Source organism: Heterodontus francisci, chromosome 23 (genome assembly GCF_036365525.1).
Source record: "Heterodontus francisci isolate sHetFra1 chromosome 23, sHetFra1.hap1, whole genome shotgun sequence".
NCBI classification, from domain to species: domain Eukaryota; kingdom Metazoa; phylum Chordata; class Chondrichthyes; order Heterodontiformes; family Heterodontidae; genus Heterodontus; species Heterodontus francisci.
This window is the reverse complement of record NC_090393.1, coordinates 20,451,161-20,474,291: the sequence shown is the minus strand read 5'-3', so window position 1 is coordinate 20,474,291 and position 23,131 is coordinate 20,451,161. Positions and strand designations below refer to the sequence as shown.

Sequence of the window (23,131 nt, the reverse complement as noted above, 5' to 3'; positions counted from 1 at the left end):
AGTGTAAGTGTTGCCAGTGTGGTAATGAGTGTAAGTGTAGCCAGTGTGGTAATGAGTGTAAGTGCAGTCAGTGTGGTAATGAGTGTAAGTGCAGTCAGTGTGGTAATGAGTGTAAGTGCATCAGTGTGGTAATTAGTGTAAGTGTTGCCAGTGTGGTAATGAGTGTAAGTGTAGCCAGTGTGGTAATGAGTGTAAGTGCAGTCAGTGTGGTAATGAGTGTAAGTGCAGTCAGTGTGGTAATGAGTGTAAGTGCAGTCAGTGTGGTACTGAGTGTAAGTGCAGTCAGTGTGGTGCTGAGTGTAAATGCAGTCTGCGTGGTACTGAGTGTAAGTGCAGTCAGTGTGGTAATTAGTGTAAGTGTAGCCAGTGTGGTAATGAGTGTAAGTGCAGTCAATGTGGTACTGAGTGTAAGTGCAGTCAGTGTGGGAATTAGTGTAAGTGTAGCCACTGTGGTAATGAGTGTAAGTGCAGTCAGTGTGGTAATTAGTGTAAGTGTAGCCAGTGTGGTACTGAGTGTAAGTGTAGCAGTGTGGTACTGTGTGTAAGTGCAGTCAGTGTGGTAATTAGTGTAAGTGTAGCCAGTGTGGTACTGAGTGTAAGTGTAGCAGTGTGTTAATTAGTGTAAGTGTAGCCAGTGTGGTACTGAGTGTTAGTGTAGCAGTGTGGTACTGAGTGTAAATGCAGTCAGTGTGGTAATTAGTGTAAGTGTCGCCAGAGTGGTAATAAGTGTAAGTGTAGCCAGTGTGGTAATGAGTGTAAGTGCAGTCAGTGTGGTAATGAGTGTAAGTGCAGTCAGTGTGGTACAGAGTGTAAGTACAGTCAGTGTGGTAATGAGTGTAAGTACAGTCAGTGTGGTAATGAGTGCAAGTGTAGCCAGTGTGGTAATAAGTGTAAGTGTAGCCAGTGTGGTAATGTGTGTAAGTGTAGCCAGTGTGGGAATGAGTGTAAGTGCAGTCAGTGTGGAAATGAGTGTAAGTGCAGTCAGTGCGGTGCTGAGTGTAAATGCAGTCAGTGTGGTAATTAGTGCAAGTGTAGCCAGTGTGGTAATGAGTGTAAGTGCAGTCAGTGTGGTACTGAGTGTAAGTGCAGTCAGTGTGGTAATGAGTGTAAGTGTAGCCAGTGTGGTAATGAGTGTAAGTGCAGTCAGTGTGGTACTGAGTGTAAGTGCAGTCAGTGTGGTAATTAGTGTAAGTGCAGTCAGTGTGGTACTGAGTGTACGTGCAGTCAGTGTGGTAATTAGTGTAAGTGCAGTCAGTGTGGTAATTAGTGTAAGTGCAGTCAGTGTGGTACTGATTGTACGTGCAGTCAGTGTGGTAATTAGTGTAAGTGCAGTCAGTGTGGTACTGTGTGTAAGTGCAGTCAGTGTGGTAATTAGTGTAAGTGTAGAGAGTGTGGTAATGTGGGTAAGTGCAGTCAGTGTGGTACTGAGTGTAAGTGCAGTCAGTGTGGTCCTGAGTGTAAATGCAGTCAGTGTGGTAATTAGTGTATTTGCAGTCAGTGTGGTACTGAGTGTAAGTGCAGTCAGTGTGGTACTGAGTGTAAGTGCAGTCAGTGTGGTACTGAGTGTAAATGCAGTCAGTGTGGTAATTAGTGTATTTGCAGTCAGTGTGGTACTGAGTGTAAGTGCAGTCAGTGTGGTACTGAGTGTAAGTGCAGTCAGTGCGGTAATTAGTGTAAGTGTAGCAGTGTGCTAATTAGTGTAAGTGCAGTCAGTGTGGTACTGAGTGTAAGTGCAGTCAGTGTGGTAACGAGTGTAAGTGTAGCCAGTGTGGTAATGAGTGCAAGTGTAGTCAGTGTGGTAACGAGTGTAAGTGTAGCCAGTGTGGTAACGAGTGTAAGTGCAGTCAGTGTGGTAATGAGTGGAAGTGCAGTCAGTGTGGTAACGAGTGTAAGTGTAGCCAGTGTGGTAACGAGTGTAAGTGCAGTCAGTGTGGTAATGAGTGGAAGTGCAGTCAGTGTGGTAATTAGTGTCCGTGCAGTCAGAGTGGTATTTATTGCAAGTGTAGCCAGTGTGGTAATTAGTGTAAGTGAAGTCAGTGTGGTACTGAGTGTAAGTGCAGTCAGTGTGGTAACGAGTGTAAGTGTAGCCAGTGTGGTAACGAGTGTAAGTGCAGTCAGTGTGGTAATGAGTGGAAGTGCAGTCAGTGTGGTAATTAGTGTCCGTGCAGTCAGAGTGGTATTTATTGCAAGTGTAGCCAGTGTGGTAATGAGTGTAATTGCAGTCAGTGTGGTACTGAGTGTAAGTGCAGTCAGTGTGGTACTGAGTGTAAGTGCAGTCAGTGTGGTAATGAGAGTACGTGCAGTCAGTGTGGTAATTAGTGTACGTGCAGTCAGAGTGGTATTTAGTGCAAGTGTAGCCAGTGTGGTAATGAGTGTAATTGCAGTCAGTGTGGTACTGAGTGTAAGTGCAGTCAGTGTGGTAATTAGTGTAGTGTAGCCAGTGTGGTAATGAGTGTAAGTGCAGTCAGTGTGGTAATGAGTGTAAGTGTAGCCAGTGTGGTAATGAGTGTAAGTGTAGCCAGTGTGGGAATGAGTGTAGGTGCAGTCAGTGTGGTACTGAGTGTAAGTGCAGTCTGTGTGGTAATGAGTGTAAGTGTAGCCAGTGTGGTAATGAGTGCAAGTGCAGTCAGTGTGGTAATGAGTGTAAGTGTAGCCAGTGTGGTAATGAGTGTAAGTGCAGTCAGTGTGGTAATGAGTGTAAGTGTAGCCAGTGTGGTAATGAGTGTAAGTGCAGTCAGTGTGGTAATGAGTGTAAGTGTAGCCAGTGTGGTCATGAGTGTAAGTGTAGCCAGTGTGGGAATGAGTGTAGGTGCAGTCAGTGTGGTACTGAGTGTAAGTGCAGTCTGTGTGGTAATGAGTGTAAGTGTAGCCAGTGTGGTAATGAGTGCAAGTGCAGTCAGTGTGGTAATGAGTGTAAGTGTAGCCAGTGTGGTAATGAGTGTAAGTGCAGTCAGTGTGGTAATGAGTGTAAGTGTAGCCAGTGTGGTAATGAGTGTAAGTGCAGTCAGTGTGGTAATGAGTGTAAGTGTAGCCAGTGTGGTAATGAGTGTAAGTGTAGCCAGTGTGGGAATGAGTGTAGGTGCAGTCAGTGTGGTACTGAGTGTAAGTGCAGTCTGTGTGGTAATTAGTGTAAGTGCAGCCAGTGTGGTAATGAGTGTCAGTGCAGTCAGTGTGGTAATTAATGTAAGTGCAGACAGTGTGGTAATTAGTGTAAGTGTAGCCAGTGTGGTAATGAGTGTAAGTGCAGTCAGTGTGGTAATTAGTGTAAGTGTAGCCAGTGTGGTAATGAGTGTAAGTGTAGCCAGTGTGGTAATGAGTGCAAGTGCAGTCAGTGTGGTACTGAGTGTAAGTGCAGTCAGTGTGGTAATGAGTGTACGTGCAGTCAGTGTGGTAATTAGTGTCCGTGCAGTCAGAGTGGTATTTATTGCAAGTGTAGCCAGTGTGGTAATGAGTGTAATTGCAGTCAGTGTGGTACTGAGTGTAAGTGCAGTCAGTGTGGTAATTAGTGTAAGTGTAGCCAGTGTGGTAATGAGTGCAAGTGCAGTCAGTGTGGTACTGAGTGTAAGTGCAGTCAGTGTGGTAATTAGTGTAAGTGCAGCCAGTGTGGTAATTAGTGTAAATGTAGCCAGTGTGGTACTGAGTGTAAGTGCAGTCAGTGTGGTAATTAGTATAAGTGTCGCCAGTGTGGTAATGAGTGTAAGTGTAGCCAGTGTGGTAATGAGTGCAAGTGCAGTCAGTGTGGTACTGAGTGTAAGTGCAGTCAGTGTGGTAATGAGTGTAAGTGCAGTCAGTGTGGTAATGAGTGTAAGTGCAGTCACTGTGGTACTGAGTGTAAGTGCAGTCAGTGTGGTACTGCGTGTACGTGCAGTCAGTGTGGCAATTAGTGTACGTGCAGTCAGAGTGGTATTTAGTGCAAGTGTCGCCAGTGTGGTAATGAGTGTAATTGCAGTCAGTGTGGTAATTAGTGTAAGTGTAGCCAGTGTGGTAATGAGTGTAAGTGCAGTCAGTGTGGGAATGAGTGTAAGTGTAGCCAGTGTGGTAATGAGTGTAAGTGCAGCCAGTGTGGTAATGAGTGTAAGGGTAGCCAGTGTGGTAATGAGTGTAAGTGTAGCCAGTGTGTTAATGAGTGTAAGTGCAGTCAGTGTGGGAATGAGTGTAAGTGTAGCCAGTGTGGTAATGAGTGTAAGTGTAGCCAGTGTGGTAATGAGTGTAAGTGCAGCCAGTGTGGTAATGAGTGTAAGGGTAGCCAGTGTGGTACTGAGTGTAAGTGCAGTCAGTGTGGTACTGAGTGTAAGTGCAGTCTGTGTGTTAATTAGTGTACGTGCAGTCAGTGTGGTAATTAGTGTACGTGCAGTCAGAGTGGTATTTAGTGTAAGTGTAGCCAGTGTGGTAATGAGTGTAAGTGCAGTCAGTGTGGTACTGAGTGTAAGTGCAGTCAGTGTGGTACTGAGTGTAAGTGCAGTCTGTGTGGTACTGAGTGTAAGTGCAGTCAGTGTGGTACTGAGTGTAAGTGCAGTCAGTGTGGTACTGAGTGTAAGTGCAGTCAGTGTGGTAACGAGTGTAAGTGTAGCCAGTGTGGTACTGAGTGTAAGTGTAGCCAGTGTGGTACTGAGTCTAAGTGTAGCCAGTGTGGTACTGAGTGTAAGTGCAGTCAGTGTGGTACTGAGTGTAAGTGTAGCCAGCGTTTGCTATTGAGTGTAAGTGTAGCCAATGTGGTACTGAGTGTAAGTGTAGCCAGTGTGGTACTGAGTGTAAGTGTAACCAGCATGTGGTATTGAGTGTAAGTGTAGCCAGTGTGGTAATGAGTGTAAGTGTAGCCAGTGTGATAATGTGTAAGTACAGTCAGTGTGGTAATGAGTGTAAGTGCAATCAGTGTGGTACTGAGTGTAAGTGCAGTCAGTGTGGTACTGAGTGTAAGTGCTGTCAGTGTGGTAATGAGTGTAAGTGGAGCCTGTGTGGTACTGAGTGTAAGTGCAGTCAGTGTGGTACTGAGTGTAAGTGCAGTCAGTGTGGTAATGAGTGTAAGTGTAGCCAGTGTGGTACTGAGTGTAAGTGCAGTCAGTGTGGTACTGAGTGTAAGTGTAGCCAATGTGGTACTGAGTGTAAGTGTAACCAGCATGTGGTATTGACTGTAAGTGTAGCCAGTGTGGTAATGAGTGTAAGTGTAGCCAGTGTGATAATGTGTAAGTACAGTCAGTGTGGTAATGAGTGCAAGTGCAATCAGTGTGGTACTGAGTGTAAGTGTAGCCAGTGTGGTAATGAGTGTAAGTATAGCCAGTGTGGTAATGAGTGTAAGTACAGTCAGTGTGGTACTGAGTGTAAGTGCAGTCAGTGTGGTACTGAGTGTAAGTGCAGTCAGTGTGGTAATGAGTGTAAGTGTAGCCAGTGTGGTACTGAGTGTAAGTGCAGTCAGTGTGGTACTGAGTGTAAGTGCAGTCAGTGTGGTAATGAGTGTAAGTGTAGCCAGTGTGGTACTGAGTGTAAGTGCAGTCAGTGTGGTACTGAGTGTAAGTGCAGTCAGTGTGGTAATGAGTGTAAGTGTAGCCAGTGTGGTACTGAGTGTAAGTGCAGTCAGTGTGGTACTGAGTGTAAGTGCAGTCAGTGTGGTAATGAGTGTAAGTGTAGCCAGTGTGGTACTGAGTGTAAGTGCAGTCAGTGTGGTACTGAGTGTAAGTGCAGTCAGTGTGGTAATGAGTGTAAGTGTAGCCAGTGTGGTACTGAGTGTAACTGCAGTCAGTGTGGTACTGAGTGTAAGTGCAGTCATTGTGGTACTGAGTGTAAGTGCAGTCAGTGTGGTAATGAGTGTAAGTGTAGCCAGTGTGGTACTGAGTGTAAGTGCAGTCAGTGTGGTACTGAGTGTAAGTGCAGTCAGTGTGGTAATGAGTGTAAGTACAGCCAGTGTGGTACTGAGTGTAAGTGCAGTCAGTGTGGTACTGAGTGTAAGTGCAGTCAGTGTGGTAATGAGTGTAAGTGCAGTCAGTGTGGTACTGAGTGTAAGTGCAGTCAGTGTGGTTCTGAGTGTAAGTGCAGTCAGTGTGGTAATGAGTGTAAGTGCAGTCAGTGTGGTACTGAGTGTAAGTGCAGTCAGTGTGGTAATGAGTGTAAGTGCAGTCAGTGTGGTACTGAGTGTAAGTGCAGTCAGTGTGGTTCTGAGTGTAAGTGCAGTCAGTGTGGTAATGAGTGTAAGTGCAGTCAGTGTGGTACTGAGTGTAAGTGCAGTCAGTGTGGTACTGAGTGTAAGTGCAGTCAGTGTGGTAATGAGTGTAAGTGTAGCCAGTGTGGTAATGAGTGTAAGTGCAGTCAGTGTGGTAATGAGTGTAAGTGTAGCCAGTGTGGTAATGAGTGTAAGTGCAGTCAGTGTGGTACTGAGTGCAAGTGTAGCCAGTGTGGTAATGAGTGTAAGTGCAGTCAGTGTGGTACTGAGTGTAAGTGCAGTCAGTGTGGTAATGAGTGTAAGTGTCGCCAATGTGGTACTGAGTGTAAGTATAACCAGCATGTGGTATTGAGTGCAAGTGTAGCCAGTGTGGTAATGAGTGTAAGTGCAGTCAGTGTGGTACTGAGTGTAAGTGCAGTCAGTGTGGTAACGAGTGTAAGTGTAGCCAGTGTGGTACTGAGTGTAAGTGTAGCCAGTGTGGTACTGAGTCTAAGTGTAGCCAGTGTGGTACTGAGTGTAGGTGCAGTCAGTGTGGTACTGAGTGTAAGTGTAGCCAGCGTTTGCTATTGAGTGTAAGTGTAGCCAATGTGGTACTGAGTGTAAGTGTAGCCAGTGTGGTACTGAGTCTAAGTGTAGCCAGTGTGGTACTGAGTGTAAGTGCAGTCAGTGTGGTACTGAGTGTAAGTGTAGCCAGCGTTTGCTATTGAGTGTAAGTGTAGCCAATGTGGTACTGAGTGTAAGTGTAACCAGCATGTGGTATTGAGTGTAAGTGTAGCCAGTGTGGTAATGAGTGTAAGTGTAGCCAGTGTGATAATGTGTAAGTACAGTCAGTGTGGTAATGAGTGTAAGTGCAATCAGTGTGGTACTGAGTGTAAGTGCAGTCAGTGTGGTACTGAGTGTAAGTGCTGTCAGTGTGGTAATGAGTGTAAGTGGAGCCTGTGTGGTACTGAGTGTAAGTGCAGTCAGTGTGGTACTGAGTGTAAGTGCAGTCAGTGTGGTAATGAGTGTAAGTGTAGCCAGTGTGGTACTGAGTGTAAGTGCAGTCAGTGTGGTACTGAGTGTAAGTGTAGCCAATGTGGTACTGAGTGTAAGTGTAACCAGCATGTGGTATTGACTGTAAGTGTAGCCAGTGTGGTAATGAGTGTAAGTGTAGCCAGTGTGATAATGTGTAAGTACAGTCAGTGTGGTAATGAGTGCAAGTGCAATCAGTGTGGTACTGAGTGTAAGTGTAGCCAGTGTGGTAATGAGTGTAAGTGTAGCCAGTGTGGTAATGAGTGTAAGTACAGTCAGTGTGGTACTGAGTGTAAGTGCAGTCAGTGTGGTACTGAGTGTAAGTGCAGTCAGTGTGGTAATGAGTGTAAGTGTAGCCAGTGTGGTACTGAGTGTAAGTGCAGTCAGTGTGGTACTGAGTGTAAGTGCAGTCAGTGTGGTAATGAGTGTAAGTGTAGCCAGTGTGGTACTGAGTGTAAGTGCAGTCAGTGTGGTACTGAGTGTAAGTGCAGTCAGTGTGGTAATGAGTGTAAGTGTAGCCAGTGTGGTACTGAGTGTAAGTGCAGTCAGTGTGGTACTGAGTGTAAGTGCAGTCAGTGTGGTAATGAGTGTAAGTGTAGCCAGTGTGGTACTGAGTGTAAGTGCAGTCAGTGTGGTACTGAGTGTAAGTGCAGTCAGTGTGGTAATGAGTGTAAGTGTAGCCAGTGTGGTACTGAGTGTAACTGCAGTCAGTGTGGTACTGAGTGTAAGTGCAGTCAGTGTGGTACTGAGTGTAAGTGCAGTCAGTGTGGTAATGAGTGTAAGTGTAGCCAGTGTGGTACTGAGTGTAAGTGCAGTCAGTGTGGTACTGAGTGTAAGTGCAGTCAGTGTGGTAATGAGTGTAAGTGCAGTCAGTGTGGTACTGAGTGTAAGTGCAGTCAGTGTGGTAATGAGTGTAAGTGCAGTCAGTGTGGTACTGAGTGTAAGTGCAGTCAGTGTGGTTCTGAGTGTAAGTGCAGTCAGTGTGGTAATGAGTGTAAGTGCAGTCAGTGTGGTACTGAGTGTAAGTGCAGTCAGTGTGGTACTGAGTGTAAGTGCAGTCAGTGTGGTAATGAGTGTAAGTGTAGCCAGTGTGGTAATGAGTGTAAGTGCAGTCAGTGTGGTACTGAGTGTAAGTGCAGTCAGTGTGGTAATGAGTGTAAGTGTAGCCAGTGTGGTAATGAGTGTAAGTGCAGTCAGTGTGGTAATGAGTGTAATGAGTGTAAGTGCAGTCAGTGTGGTAATGAGTGTAAGTGTAGCCAGTGTGGTAATGAGTGTAAGTGCAGTCAGTGTGGTGATGAGTGTAAGTGTAGCCAGTGTGGTACTGAGTGTAAGTGCAGTCAGTGTGGTAATGAGTGTAAGTGTAGCCAGTGTGGTAATGAGTGTAAGTGTAGCCAGTGTGGTAATGAGTGTAAGTGCAGTCAGTGTGGTACTGAGTGTAAGTGTAGCCAGTGTGGTAATGAGTGTAAGTGCAGTCAGTGTGGTACTGAGTGTAAGTGTAGCCAGTGTGGTAATGAGTGTAAGTGCAGTCAGTGTGGTAATGACTGTAAGTGTAGCCAGTGTGGTACTGAGTGTAAGTACAGTCAGTGTGGTAATGAGTGTCAGTGTAGCCAGTGTGGTAATGAGTGTAAGTGTAGCCAGTGTGATAATGAGTGTAAGTGCAGTCAGTGTGGTACTGAGTGTAAGTGTAGCCAGTGTGGTAATGAGTGTCAGTGCAGTCAGTGTGGTACTGAGTGTAAGTGTAGCCAGTGTGGTAATGAGTGTACGTGCAGTCAGTGTGGTAATGAGTGTAAGTGCAGTCAGTGTGGTAATGAGTGTAAGTGCAGTCAGTGTGGTACTGAGTGTAAGTGTAGCCAGTGTGGTAATTAGTGTAAGTGCAGTCAGTGTGGTAATGAGTGTAAGTGCAGTCAGTGTGGTACTGAGTGTAAGTGTAGCCAGTGTGGTAATTAGTGTAATTGCAGTCAGTGTGGTACTGAGTGTAAGTGTAGTCAGTGTGGTAATGAGTGTAAGTGCAGTCAGTGTGGTACTGAGTGTAAGTGTAGCCAGTGTGGTAATTAGTGTAAGTGCAGTCAGTGTGGTACTGAGTGTAAGTGCAGTCAGTGTGGTACTGAGTGTAAGTGTAGCCAGTGTGGTAATTAGTGTAAGTGCAGTCAGTGTGGTACTGAGTGTAAGTGCAGTCAGTGTGGTACTGAGTGTAAGTGCAGTCAGTGTGGTAATGAGTGTAAGTGCAGTCAGTGTGGTACTGAGTGTCAGTGTAGCCAGTGTGGTAATTAGTGTAAGTGCAGTCAGTGTGGTAATGAGTGTAAGTGCAGTCAGTGTGGTACTGAGTGTAAGTGTAGCCAGTGTGGTAATTAGTGTAAGTGCAGTCAGTGTGGTACTGAGTGTAAGTACAGTCAGTGTGGTAATGAGTGTAAGTGCAGTCAGTGTGGTACTGAGTGTAAGTACAGTCAGTGTGGTAATGAGTGTAAGTACAGTCAGTGTGGTACTGAGTGTAAGTGTAGCCAGTGTGGTAATGAGTGTAAGTACAGTCAGTGTGGTACTGAGTGTAAGTGCAGTCAGTGTGGTAATGAGTGTAAGTACAGTCAGTGTGGTACTGAGTGTAAGTACAGTCAGTGTGGTACTGAGTGTAAGTGTAGCCAGTGTGGTAATGAGTGTAAGTACAGTCAGTGTGGTACTGAGTGTAAGTGCAGTCAGTGTGGTAATGAGTGTAAGTACAGTCAGTGTGGTAATGAGTGTAAGTACAGTCAGTGTGGTAATGAGTGTAAGTGCAGTCAGTGTGGTACTGAGCTTTACAGGTTACAAGGGTGAAGTTGCATTCCCTGGTCTGAGAAAATGTACCAGGGAAAGGAAAGCTGATCTGGCTCAGTGAATCCTGATCAGCTCCTTTTTGATTGTTTACAGGAAAACCTGAGCCATCACAAATGCAAGAGTTTGTTTGTCATGACAAAGTTAAAGTGTTACAAGAATGATATACAAGAATTTTAATACATTACAGTGAGTTGTTCTGTAATCTATAAAATCATTTTATACCATTTAGGAACAATAGCAAAGACCCACAAAACATTTGGGGTAAAATTAGTCTCCTTATTGCAACAGTACTTCTTTAAATCCCCATCCCATGCCATTCCATCCTCCTCTTGCCATAACACCCCATTCATCCTTCTCATATACCATCCCCCATCTCACCATTTCTTCCTATGTCATTCCATACCCCATTCCATAACTCACATGCATTCTCCCCTCCCAGGCCTTTCCCCCCAAGCTGTTTCCACAATGTCATCCCCTCACCTCCATGCCATTCCACTCCCCCCCCCCCTCCCCATGCCATCCCTCACCCCTCCCCAAACCTTCCAGCCAGGGTAACTTTGTTGTTGGGCTCCTCTTACCTTCTGCTGTTGGTATTCTCCACCAGCACCTCCCATCCCTACACCACTGCTCAGATAATATACGCTGTGGTCTTACATCCAGCAATGTGCTATATAACCAACACCTAAACCAGATTATCTTGTCATAATCACATTGCTGTCTGTGGGAGCTTGCTGTGCACAAATTGATTGCCGCATTTCCTACATTACAACAGTAACTAAAAGTATAAAGTACTTTGTTGGCTATGAAACGCTTTGAGATGTCCTGAGGATGCGAAAGGCACGTAGTGTAGAAAAGAAATTCACAATAATTTATATTTATATAATCTTTAATGTCAGAAATGTTCTAAAGCACATCATTAAATAGGCACAAGGGAAATGTACATCAATCAGGAGGGAAAAATAAGGTGGGGTGACTGAAATTTTGGTCAAAGAGATGAGTCTTGAGAAGGTTTTAAAAGTCAGAAAGAGAAGTCGAAAATCAGAGGTTTAGGGTTGGTGTTCCAAAGTGTGGGAGTGAGGGAGCTGAAAGATCTCCTACCAGTGGTGGAGCAAATAGGGTGGGGGCGGAGTGGAGGGGATTTATGCAAATAGATGGAGTCTGAAGGATGAAGCTCTCAGGAAGGGACAGAGAGCTGGAGGATTTTACAGAAATAGGCTGGAGAGGAGTTTCTAGCTGAGGATAAGGATTTTAAATGTAATGTGCTGGGGGACTGGGAGCTAGTGTACGTCAGAGACAATGGAAATGGGTGCACAGGATTCGCTGCAGCACAAGATATATATGGCAGAAGTTTAGAGTTTATGGAAGTTAGGGGATAGGAGGCCAGCAAGGAGAGCATCAGAGTAGCCTCAAAGCTGGAGAAGGCCAAGAAAATGGGGGGTGAATTAGATAAGATTTATAGTCCACTTTGCTTAATATTTGGGGATTCTTTAAAGGACTAGGTGTATCTGTGGTTTAGAGGATACTGAGACTGATAATAATCAAATGACTAAACATTTTAAAATATCATTCTTGGGATGTGAGCATCACTGGCAAAGACAGCATTTATTGCCCATCCCTATTTGTCCTTGAGCAGGTGATGGTGAGCTACATACAACTGCGTGGCTTACTCGGCCATTTCAGAGGGCAGTCAAGAGTCAACCACATTGCTATGGGTCTGGAATCACATGTAGGCCAGACCATTAAGGACAGCAGATTTCATCCCCTGAAGGACACGATTTAACCAGATGGGTTGTTACAACAATCCAGTAGTCCCATGATCATCATTAATGTGTCTAGCTTTTTATTCTAGTTTCATTAATTAATTGAATTTAAATTCCCCTCCTACCATGGTGGGATTTGAACTCATATGTCTAGAACATTCATCCAGGCCTCTAGATTACTAGTCCAGTAACATTACCATGCTACCACCCGCTATACTGACCGAGTATTTTTTCTCCATGCTTACGATAATATCGGTGCATAACAGGAAGTTTCTGAATGAAAAGTGTCACATATACTAATAACAGAGTTGCTAATTCTCTCTTCACATTTGGGTACCAAAGCACCAAAGCTTGGGTGCCAAATGCAATAAAAATACTTATTATTAGAATATTACAGCGCAGTACAGGCCCTTCGGCCCTCGATGTTGCGCCGATCATCTGACCTACACTATTCCATTTACATCCATATGTCTATCCAATGACCACTTAAATGCCCTTAAAGTTGGCGAGTCTACTACTGTTGCAGGCAGGGCGTTCCACGCCCCTACTACTCTCTGCGTAAAGAAACTACCTCTGACATCTGTCCTATATCTTTCACCCCTCAACTTAAAGCTATGTCCCCTCGTGTTTGCCATCCTCATCCGAGGAAAAAGACTCTCACTATCCACCCTATCTAACCCTCTGATTATCTTGTATGTCTCTATTAAGTCACCTCTCCTCCTCCTTCTCTCTAACGAAAACAACCCCAAGTCCCTCAGCCTTTCCTCGTAAGACCTTCCTTCCATACCAGGCAACATCCTAGTAAATCTCCTCTGCACCCTTTCCAAAGCTTCGACATCCTTCCTATAATGCGGTGACCAGAACTGCACGCAATACTCCAGGTGCGGCCTCACCAGAGTTTTGTACAGCTGCATATGTCAATTCAAGATTAAGATTAAAGTAATAAACAGGGCCCTTCAACATGGTTGTCAAATATAATGGAGTTCGGAGCCATCAAAACCAAAGACGTTTAGTGTTTTGACCAATGGGTCTAGATCATTTAAAGGAAAAGTGATCCAGTCTTGATGAAGAAATGATTGGCAGGTTGCAATGCCTAAAGTACCCTTGGATGCTCAAGTAAAAGAGAAGTAGCTTTATCCCAGTTTTCTAGATGTGAGAGAGGAAGAAAGATACTGTCAAGACCAGAAGAAACAGTAGACAGGACTAAGGAAGAGACCACTTCAGAAACTGAAAACATCTTGTGCAGAAGAAGCGAAGATGAATCAAAATAAAGTCAGTTCAATTCAGAGGGGAGGAAAGCAGTTACTGTAACCAATTATTTCTGCAAAATAAGTTCTCAAAGTATAAGGAATAGAAGCCGGGAAATCATGTTGTCAACATCAGCAGTGGAGCTTACAAGTTTCTCTGTCTGCAGTCTAATGGAAGCAAATAATATAAAATATTCAAATAAATAGGACAATTGATCCATTAACAAAGCAGGCATGGGAATGTTATACAAATTGGTTAATCAATTATTTGCTTACATTATTATCACCAGCAATGTTTAGAGTATAGAATGAATAGTATAAGCAGAGCAACCGCCACCTGATGAACCAGGCATGTAAGTTGGTCAATGTGAACCTGCAGAAAACATGACAAGTATGTTATAGAAAGAGACGGAACCGCTCACTGCAGAGTATTCAACCTTGCACCAACAGCGCAACTACTTTCAAAGCAAATGATATAAACCTATTTGTGCCATGGGCTTAAACAGAGAAAATACAATTGCTATCAATTATGCTGCTACACAAACTGAAAAGACTACCTAGGAACATAAGAACAGGACTAGGCCATTTAGCCTCTCCAGACTGCTCCACCATTTACTGAGATTATGCTTGATCTGCGACCTAAATCCATACACCCGCCTTTGCCCCATATCCCTTAATAACTTTGGTTAACAAAAATCTATCAAACTCAGATTTAAAATTAACAATTGGCCTCGCATCAATTGCCATTTGCAGAAGAGAGTTCCAAACTAACTTTAGTCCTGAATGATCTATCTAATTTTTAAATTATGCCCCCAGTCTTAAACCTTCCCAAACAATGGAAATAGGTTCTCTCGATCTACCCTATCTGCTCCCCTCATTATCTTGAAAACTTTGATCAAATCACCCCTTAACCTTCTAACTTCCAGGGAATACAACCCAATTTGTGTACTCTCTCCTCATAATTCAATCCTTGGTGTCCCGGTTTAAGTCTGGTAAACAACATTACACTTCCTCCAAGGCCAATATATCCTTCCTAAGGGCTGGTACCCAGAATGGCTCACAGTACTCCAGGTGTAGTCTAATCAGGGTTTTATACTGTTGTAGCATAACGTCGACCCCCTTGTACTCTAGTCCTCCATATATAAAGGCCAGAATTCCATTAGCCTTTTTGATTATTTTCTGTACCTGTTCATGACATTTTAATGATCTGTGTACAAGGACCCCAGATCTCTTTGGACCTCCACTGTTTCTAGCTTTTCACCAATAAGACATTACTCTGTTCAATTCTTTTTAGATCAAAAGTGATTGACCTCACATTTGTCTACACTGAAATCCAGTTTTGCCCGTTCACTTAATCTATCAATATCTCTTTGCAATTTTATGCTTTCATCTACACTGCTTACAATGCCACCTATCTTTGTGTCATCGCCAAACTTGGTTATGTAGCTTTCTATTCCATCATAGAAGTCATTAATAAATACAGTGAATAGTTGAGGCTCCAATACAGATCCTCGCAGGATACCATTAATCACATCCTGCCAATTAGAGTACTTGCACATTATCCCTACTCCCTGCTGCTCAACCAATTTCCTAACCAGGTCAATAACTTGCTTTCAATTCCATGTGCTTCAACTTTCGCTAACAGTCTCTCATAAAGGACTTAGTCAAATGCTTTCTGAAAGTCCATATAAATAACATCCATAGACATTCCCCTGCCCAATACCTCAGTCACCGCTTCAAAAATTCAATCAGATTTATCAGCCATGACCCTACCTTTGATAAATCCATGCTGGCTCTCTCTAATCAGCTGAAAATTTTCAATGTGTTCAGTCACCCTATCCATAATTACAGTCTCTAGGATTTTCCCAACAACAGATGGTAAGCTAAGTGGTCTGTAATTCCTTGGTTTCCTTCTGTCACATTTCTTAAATAGTGGAGTGACATGCACAATTTTCCAATCTAAAGGAGCAGTTCTTGAATCAAGAGAATTTTGGAAGATTATGGTTTGGGCATCTGCAATGTTCTCACCTACTTTCTTTAACACCCCGGGATGGAAACCATCTGGTCCTAGAGATCTGTCACTCTTTAGTGCCATTATTTACTTCATTAATGTCATTTTGCTTATGTTAATTTTGGCGAGTTCCCAACCCTGATTCAATATTATTTTCCTCGAGATGTCCAGCATGCTATCCATTTTTCCAGTCCTGGCAATATCGTTGTAAATCTCCTCTGTACCCTCTCCAGTGCAAATACATTCTTTTTGTAATGAGGTGACCAGAACCCACACAGTACTCAAATTGTGACCTAACCAATGAGTTATACAGTTCCAGCATAACCTCTCTGCTCTTGCATTCTATACCTCAGTTAATAAAGGAAAGGATTCAATGTGTCTTCTTAACCAACTTATCGACCTGTCCTGCTACCTTCAGGGATCTGTGGATATTCACTCCAAGGTCCCTCACTTCCTTTACACTTCTCAGTATTTTCCCATTAATCGTGCATTACTTTGCCTTTGCCTTGTTTGACCTCCCCAAATGCATCACCTCACACTTCGCCAAGTTGAATTTCATTTGGCCAAGTTGAATTCTTTGTATCTCTCCCAGTTGCCAAGATCTGTGCTAGTATTTGCATTTTTGTGTGCCTTTTCTTTTAGTTTTATGTTGTCCCTTCCCTTTTCAGTTGTCCATGGCTGATGTTTGGCACATAAAACTCATCCCTTTGGGGTATAAACTGGTTCTGTATCATGTTAAATTCTTTTTTGAACACCTCCCACTGATCTTCTGTCATTTTACCCATTAACAGATTTGCCCAGTTTATTTTGGATAGTCTCTGTCTCATCACATTGAAGTCAGCCTTATCTAATTCTAGAATCTTAGTAACTGTTTCACATTTCTTCTTTTCAAACTGTATATTGAGCTTGATTATATTATGGTCAGCAATAGATGAATATTCACTCACCATTAAATTGGTAACTAAATCTGGTTCATTATTTATTACAATATCGAATACGGCCCCTGTTGGTTTTAGAACATATTGTTGCAGAAAACTATCAAGAAATTAACTACCTTTCTGACATAGAAACATAGAAAACAGAAAATGTGCTAGTCTGCTTAACCCAGTCTATATGAAAGTTAAAATCCCCATTAAAACCACTCTGACTTGCTACGTCCTTGTCTAATCTCTGCATTTATGCATTTTACCACTGCACACTGCTACCAGGAGCCTCTACACAACTCCAACTACAGTTTTAATTCCTTTTCTATTTCTTAATTCTGCGCATGCAGTATCCATTACCTCTCCATTACCTGTTTACCTCTCATTATCATTGAAGCGATTTCATCCTTAATCACTGATGCAACGCCTCCCCTTCTACCATTTTCCCTATCTTTCCTGTAGACATTATAACTTGATATATTTAGTTCCCAGTCCTGACCGTCTTGCAGCCATGTCTCAGTAATGGCTACCATGCCATACCCTCCAATTGAATTTGAACCAACAATTCATTCAACTTGTTCCTTATACTCCATACATTTATATAAAGAATGCTTATTTGGGCCACACACACTAACCTGTGCTCCTGCTCGAATGTTTTACTCACATATTTCTTATTTGTCTCTCTTGGTTTAATTATTTTACATCTTCTAGTTTTCCCTTTGTCTGTAGTACCTAAAGCACAATTTCTGACTATTACCCTACTCTCTTCCTTTTCATTTGTTTTAAAACTATTATTTATACTACCTTTCCACCTGAGCTCTCCCCTCCCTTATTTAGTAGTTTAAAGTCCTTGTGATTGCCCTTGCTGTAATCTTCAAAAAAGAATGCTGAACTGATGAGATGTGATATGAAGTTGAACAAATAAAGGTTAAATACAGTTGTACTAAACGGAGTTATGTCATATTGATGTGAGCCCAGCTAATGCTGTTCTGGTGTAAATCAGAAACCAAACTATCTTTACTGTTTCTGATGATTTGATAAGTACGCCTGGAATTAGGAAAATGAAGTCATGTTGGAGATATAACTGAATGTTGTCATTATTTTTGGTCTCTGGTTAGTCAAGTGTTCCATCCTTTTCAACAAATTTATTCAGGCTGTTAGCAGAATAGGTTCTTCTTGTTATTCAGGACTATTGCTATGGTCTTTACTGTAAAGTTTGGAGAATAAAATGTGGACCTTTACTGTGTTTCACCTTTGTTGATCTCATAAAGATCTTTGATACAGTCAGAAGAAAGGGATTCGAAAACTACTGGACAAAGTTGGCTTTTCCAAAATGTTTATCCAGAAGATCTGCCAGTTCCATGATTGCACGATGGCCAGAGCCGTGGAAGATGGTGAAGTTTCCAACACCTTCCCAGTCCCCAATGGTGTCAAACAGGTTTGTGTTCTAGCTCCGACCTTGCTTAGTATCTTGTTTGCTGCTATGCTTACTTATGCCTTCATGAATTTAGTTTAGTTTAGTTTAGAGATACAGCACTGAAACAGGCCCTTCGGCCCACCGAGTCTGTGCCGACCATCAACCACCCATTTATACTAATCCTACACTAATTCCATATTCCTACCACATCCCCACCTGTCCCTATATTTCCCTACCACCTACCTATACTAGGGGCAATTTATAATGGCCAATTTACCTATCAACCTGCAAGTCTTTGGCTTGTGGGAGGAAACCGGAGCACCCGGAGGAAACCCACGCAGACACAGGGAGAACTTGCAAACTCCACACAGGCAGTACCCAGAATTGAACCCAGGTCGCTGGAGCTGTCAGGCTGCGGTGCTAACCACTGCACCACTGTGCCGCCCATTTGGAGAAAGGAGTGTATATTCACTTCAGGACTGATTCACTACAGTACAAGATTCCAGATACTGGGGTCCTCATAGGGGCAAAGATGGCATGCATAGAAGCATTGATTGTAAAGACAAAGCTAAGATGTGCTGGTTACTTAGTTCGAATGCCTGATATTAGACTACCTGAAAAGGTATTCTATGGTAAGCTGAAGCATGGTGAAGACTCTCATGATGGTCAGTTCAAAAGATGTAAGGATTGCTGCCTAAAGAACATCTAAGAATGTGGCATTTCAAATGACACTTGGCAAGACGATAGTTGTGACAGGAAAAGGGGATAAAAGATCTCATATGATGACACAAACAAAACTTGAAGCAAGTTGTGTGCAGCTAGTCAAAGAAGAGAACCCAAAGAAAATCAATGTAAGATCAGCCCTTAGGTCAATCTGACCATCTGACCTCCGATGTCCTTTGTATGGGAAAATATTCCTTGAGATAAAGGCCACAATTCCATTTACGTTTTTGTACTTGTGTATCAGCTTTTCAAGGTTTGTATACCTGGACACCCAAATCCCTTTGCTCTTCCACCATCTGTCACCATTTAGAAAACATTTAGATTGGTCTTTCTCAGATTCAAAGTGAATGGCCTTACACTTCCCCACACTGAACTCCATCTGCCACTCGCTCAATCTTTCTATGTCCCTTTGTAACTTCCTGCTCCAATCTACACAGTTTAGGGTCACTCAGCTCCAGACCTCATTACAGCCTCGGTCCAAACATAGACAAAAGAGCTGAACTCCAGAGATGAGGCGAGAGTGACTGCCCTTGACATCAAGGCAGCATTTGAGTGTGGCATTAAGGAACTGTGGCAAAATTGAAGTCAATGGGAATCAGAGGGAAAACTCTCCACTGATTGGAGTCATACATAGCACAAAGGAAGATGGTTGTAGTTGTTAGAAGCCATCTCAGCCCCAGGATATCGCTGCAGGAGTTCCTCAGGGTAGTGTCCTAGGCCTAAACATCTTCAGTTGCTTCATCAATGACCTTCCCTTCATCATAAGGTTAGAAGTGAAGATGTTCACTGATGATTGCACAGTGTTCAGTACCATTTGCAACTCCTCAGATACTGAAGCAGTTCGTGTCCACATGCAGCAAGACCTGCACAACATTCAGGCTTGGGTTGATACGTGGCAAGTAACATTTGCACCACAAAGTGCCAGGTAATGACCATCTCCAACAAAAGAGAATCTAACCATCTCCCCTTGACATTCAATGGCATTACCAACACTGAATCCCCCACTATCAACATCCTGGGGTTACCATTGACCCGAAACTGAACTGGACCAGCCATATAAATATTGTGGCTACAAGAGCAGGTCACAGATCGGGAATTCTGCAGTGAGTAACTCACCTCCTGACTCCCCGAAGCCTGTCCACCATCTACAAGGCGCAAGTCAGGAGTGTGATGGAATACTCTCCACTTGCCTGGATGGGCGCAGCTCCAACAACACTCAACAAGCTCGACACCATCCAGGACAAAGCAGCCCGCTTGATTGGCACCCGATCCACAAACTTAAATGTTCTCTCCCTCCACCACCAATGCACAGTGGCATATACAAGATGCACTGCATCAACTTGCCAATCTTCCTTTGGCAGCACCTTCCAAACCGGTAACCTCTACCACCTAGAATGACAAGGGCAGCAGACACACGGGAACACCACCACCTGCAAGTTCCCCTCCAAGCCACACACCATCCTGACTTTGAACTATATTGCCATTCCTTCACTGTCATGAGGTCAAAATCCTGGAATTTTCTTCCTAACAGCACTGTGGGTGTACAGCACATGAACTGCAGCAGTTCAAGAAGGCAGCTCACCACCACTTTCTCAAGGGCAATTAGGGATGAGCAATAAATGCTGGCCTAGCCAGTGACGCCCACATCCTGTGAAAGGATTTAAAAAACTGTGTCTCCTAACAGTATCAGCTGAAAACCTGGATATATACCTTTCTATTCCTTCATCCAAGACATAAACGTATATGGTGAAAAACAGAGACCTCAATACAGATCCCTGGGATATTCCACATGTCACTGCCTGCAATCAATATCCCTACTCTCTAACTCCTACCTCCCAGCTACTTACCAACCCATGTCACAAGAATATTCTGACTCAGGGGCAAGAATACTACAGCTGAGCCAAGCAGTCAGTTAAGAAAAGCTAAAGAAGTAAGATGGCATGGGGTTTGAAGCTCAGGTCAGGGTCAAACAGGATACCTAAATTGTAAAACATTTAGATCAGTCTCCGCAAGCAACCAGGTTGGGAATGGAGTTGTGGAAAGGCTGCAGATCTTTTAATCAAAGCTGAAAAGGTGGTTTCAGTCTTGCACATGTTCAGTTGGAGGAAGTTCTACTTAATCTCTGACTTGATGTTGGACAAACAATCTGACAGTGCAGTGATCGTCATGAAGTTAAGATGATAGAGGAGTCAAGCTGCGTATCGTCAACATTTAAAAAAAGTGAGGAAGCTGACCACATGACCAGAGTTAATGTCTTGGTGAACTACGTGAGTGAGGAAAAGGAGGGGACCAAGGATGGAGCCTTGAGGTGCTCCTAAGGTGACCTTGCCAAGGCCAGAAGAAAAGTCATTGCTCAAGGTGACCTGGCTGCACTGGGACAGGTAGCAGTGTGATAACAGGAAAGGATTAGCATGGGTGAGAGGCAGTGGAGGACGATGGAGTTGGTAATCATGTTGAATTCTGCTTCACTATCACAATCACAGAAAATGTCATGACTCTAAGCAAATGCATTGGACATGGTGGAAACTGCACTGAAGGGATGGAAACATTAAAAAAAACACAGCTCCAATCTTTCCAGGTTATCAAGTGATTATGTGAGTGTTCAGAGCAGGATGGTTTGAGACAGTGACAGATCCTATTCTCACCTGAACCCATCGTCTCCAACATGGTCTGCCTCTGGTACAGACAGGGAGCCAAAACTCAGCCCTGTTTGCTCCTGGATCACAGCACCGCTCATTCCTGTAGGGGCTGCGGGGAAGCAAGAGATAACATATTGTGAGAGATATCGAGGAGATAGACAGAGAAAAACATTAAATACCAGAAGATAGAGAGACACACATTAAATATGAATGTATCCAAGAAAGGGGAAGTATGCAGGGAAAACGTACATTGTACAGTATCGATAAAAGATAATGTAATATTGTATCCAGGAAGGTCACACAGTGTCTGTCCTGGGGTTGGATCGCTCTGTGCGGTTGACTCCTGATATATAAAGGATTATGAGAGCGGCTCTGGATCCTGGATCAGAGGTCGCCCGGCCGGATTCCTCTGCTTTCGGGCTCAGTTCACCTGCAGTGGCCGGGCTGCTGCTGCCGAGTGGCTGCGCTGCAGAGACTCCGGGCGGATCGCAACTCGCCGCCTGTTCCTGTCCCTGACGTCATTGCAATAACACACCGAGCCATTTAAAGTGGAAACAGATCAGGGTTCAGGACCCATAGAGAGTGTGGACAAGATCAACAGGACCCAGAGAGTGTGTGGACAAGGTCATCAGGACCCATAGAGAGTGTGGACAAGATCAACAGGACCCAGAGAGTGTGTGGACAAGGTCATCAGGACCCATAGAGAGTGTGGACAAGATCAACAGGACCCAGAGAGTGTGTGGACGAGGTCATCCCACTCCACCTAAAGACATAGGCAAACAGGCTCTCAAAAAACACTGTCTCTTGCTTACATTCTGGGGGTCTGTAACACCCGCTGTTTCTCCGCCTTCCTTTCTGCAAACTGACCACCTGGGGAACCCTCCTGGATTTCACCCAAATGAGCCTAGGCAATGATACTATTCGACCATGGGGGGCATCAAATTTCAGCATGATTTTGTTGTGTACACTCACATTTCCGATAAGGGGTCACTGAATAGCGATCAGGAACACCCACCCTCGCCCTCCACCCCGTTGTAAAATGTAGGGTGTGAGATTCGATTAATATTTTTTGAGTTTTGTTCTACCTTTGGAGCCCAACAGCAATCTGACATAACTTTTACCTAGGAGTGGGTGCAGTCTGTGTTAATGTGAACTGCACAACCCTGCTCTGAGCTCTATTTCATCTTCCAAGGTAAACTTCAGCTCATCCTATACTCTGCTGCTCATATAACCAAGTCCCATTCACCATGTGCTCATTGATCTACATTGGTTCCTGATTGAGCAAAGCCTCAATTTTAAAACTCTCATCCTTGTTTTCAAATTGCTCCCTGGCCTCGCCCCTCCCTATCTCTGTAATCTCCGCCAGCCCTTCAACCCTCCAAAATACCTGCCCTCCTCCAATTCCTGGCCTCTTGTGCATCCCTGATTTTAATCACTCCACCATTGGAGCCCTAAGCTTTGGAATTCCCTCCCATCACCTCTCTGCCTCTCTAACTCTCTTTCCTCCCTTAAGACTGTCCTTAAACCTACTTCTTTCACCTGTCCTAATAAGGTGGCACAGTGGCGCAGTGGTTAGCACTGCAGCCTCACAGCTCCAGCGACCGGGTTCAATTCTGGGTACTGCCTGTGTGGAGTTTGAAAGTTCTCCCTGTGTCTGCGTGGGTTTCCTCTGGGTGCTCCGGTTTCCTCCCACATGCCAAAAACTTGCAGGTTGATAGGTTAATTGGCCATTATAAATTGCCCCTAGTATAGGTAGGTGGTAGGGAAATATAGGGACAGGTGGTGATGTGATAGGGATATGGGATTAGTGTAGGATTAGTATAAGTGATGGTCGGCACAGACTCGGTGGGCCGAAGGGCCTGTTTCAGTGCTGTATCTCTAAACTAAATCTCCTTTTACGGTTCGGTGTCAAATTATGTTTGATAATTGCTCTTGTGAAGGGCCTTGGGACATTGTAGTGCATTAAAGGTGCTATGTAAACACAAGTTGTCGTTACTTTGGAAAATGTTCGATGGTGTCTGTGTTCCATCTAATGCTGGGCAGTCCTCGAATTTCACAAGCTAAATCATTTTTGTTTAATTAGTGTAAAGACTTTTTGGTTTAATTTTTAACCTTGATAATTTATTCCTATTTTATCACATTGGCATTTCTCTCTGAAAAATGTAGTATATCCTTGCCTATCTTTTAGTCCTTTTCAACATTTTGGGAGCATTGGTGATTACTGTAGATCAAGGTTGTCCAACATACAGTCCGGGGCCAGGATTTGGCGCACCAAAGGTTTCCATCCAGCCCATGGATGTACAGCAGGGAAATTCCCATTCACTTCTTCTTTCAGACTGGCTTTTTAAAAAAATCACAAATGAGTTTCACAGCTGACAGGTGCTATGAGTGGGAACAGTGGTTTCCTAACTTCAGACAGACTCGGGGTTTTCCAGCAGGTC

General features: G+C 43.8%; 1 protein-coding gene across 2 annotated transcripts in view; it reads right to left on the bottom strand.

Moving 5' to 3' along the window:
• inpp5jb (inositol polyphosphate-5-phosphatase Jb) overlaps positions 1–21,148 on the bottom strand; it is a 112,891-nt gene extending 91,743 nt beyond the window's left edge. For both annotated transcript variants that reach the window (XM_068054830.1, XM_068054831.1), the window contains exons 1-2: positions 20,940–21,148; positions 20,697–20,799 (exon numbers count right to left, since the gene is read on the bottom strand). In XM_068054830.1, coding sequence (XP_067910931.1) covers positions 20,697–20,788 — 92 coding nt within the window. In that variant the 5' untranslated portion in view covers positions 20,789–20,799; positions 20,940–21,148. The remainder of the gene's footprint in view (positions 1–20,696; positions 20,800–20,939) is intronic.
• Positions 21,149–23,131: the final 1,983 nt, after the last annotated feature.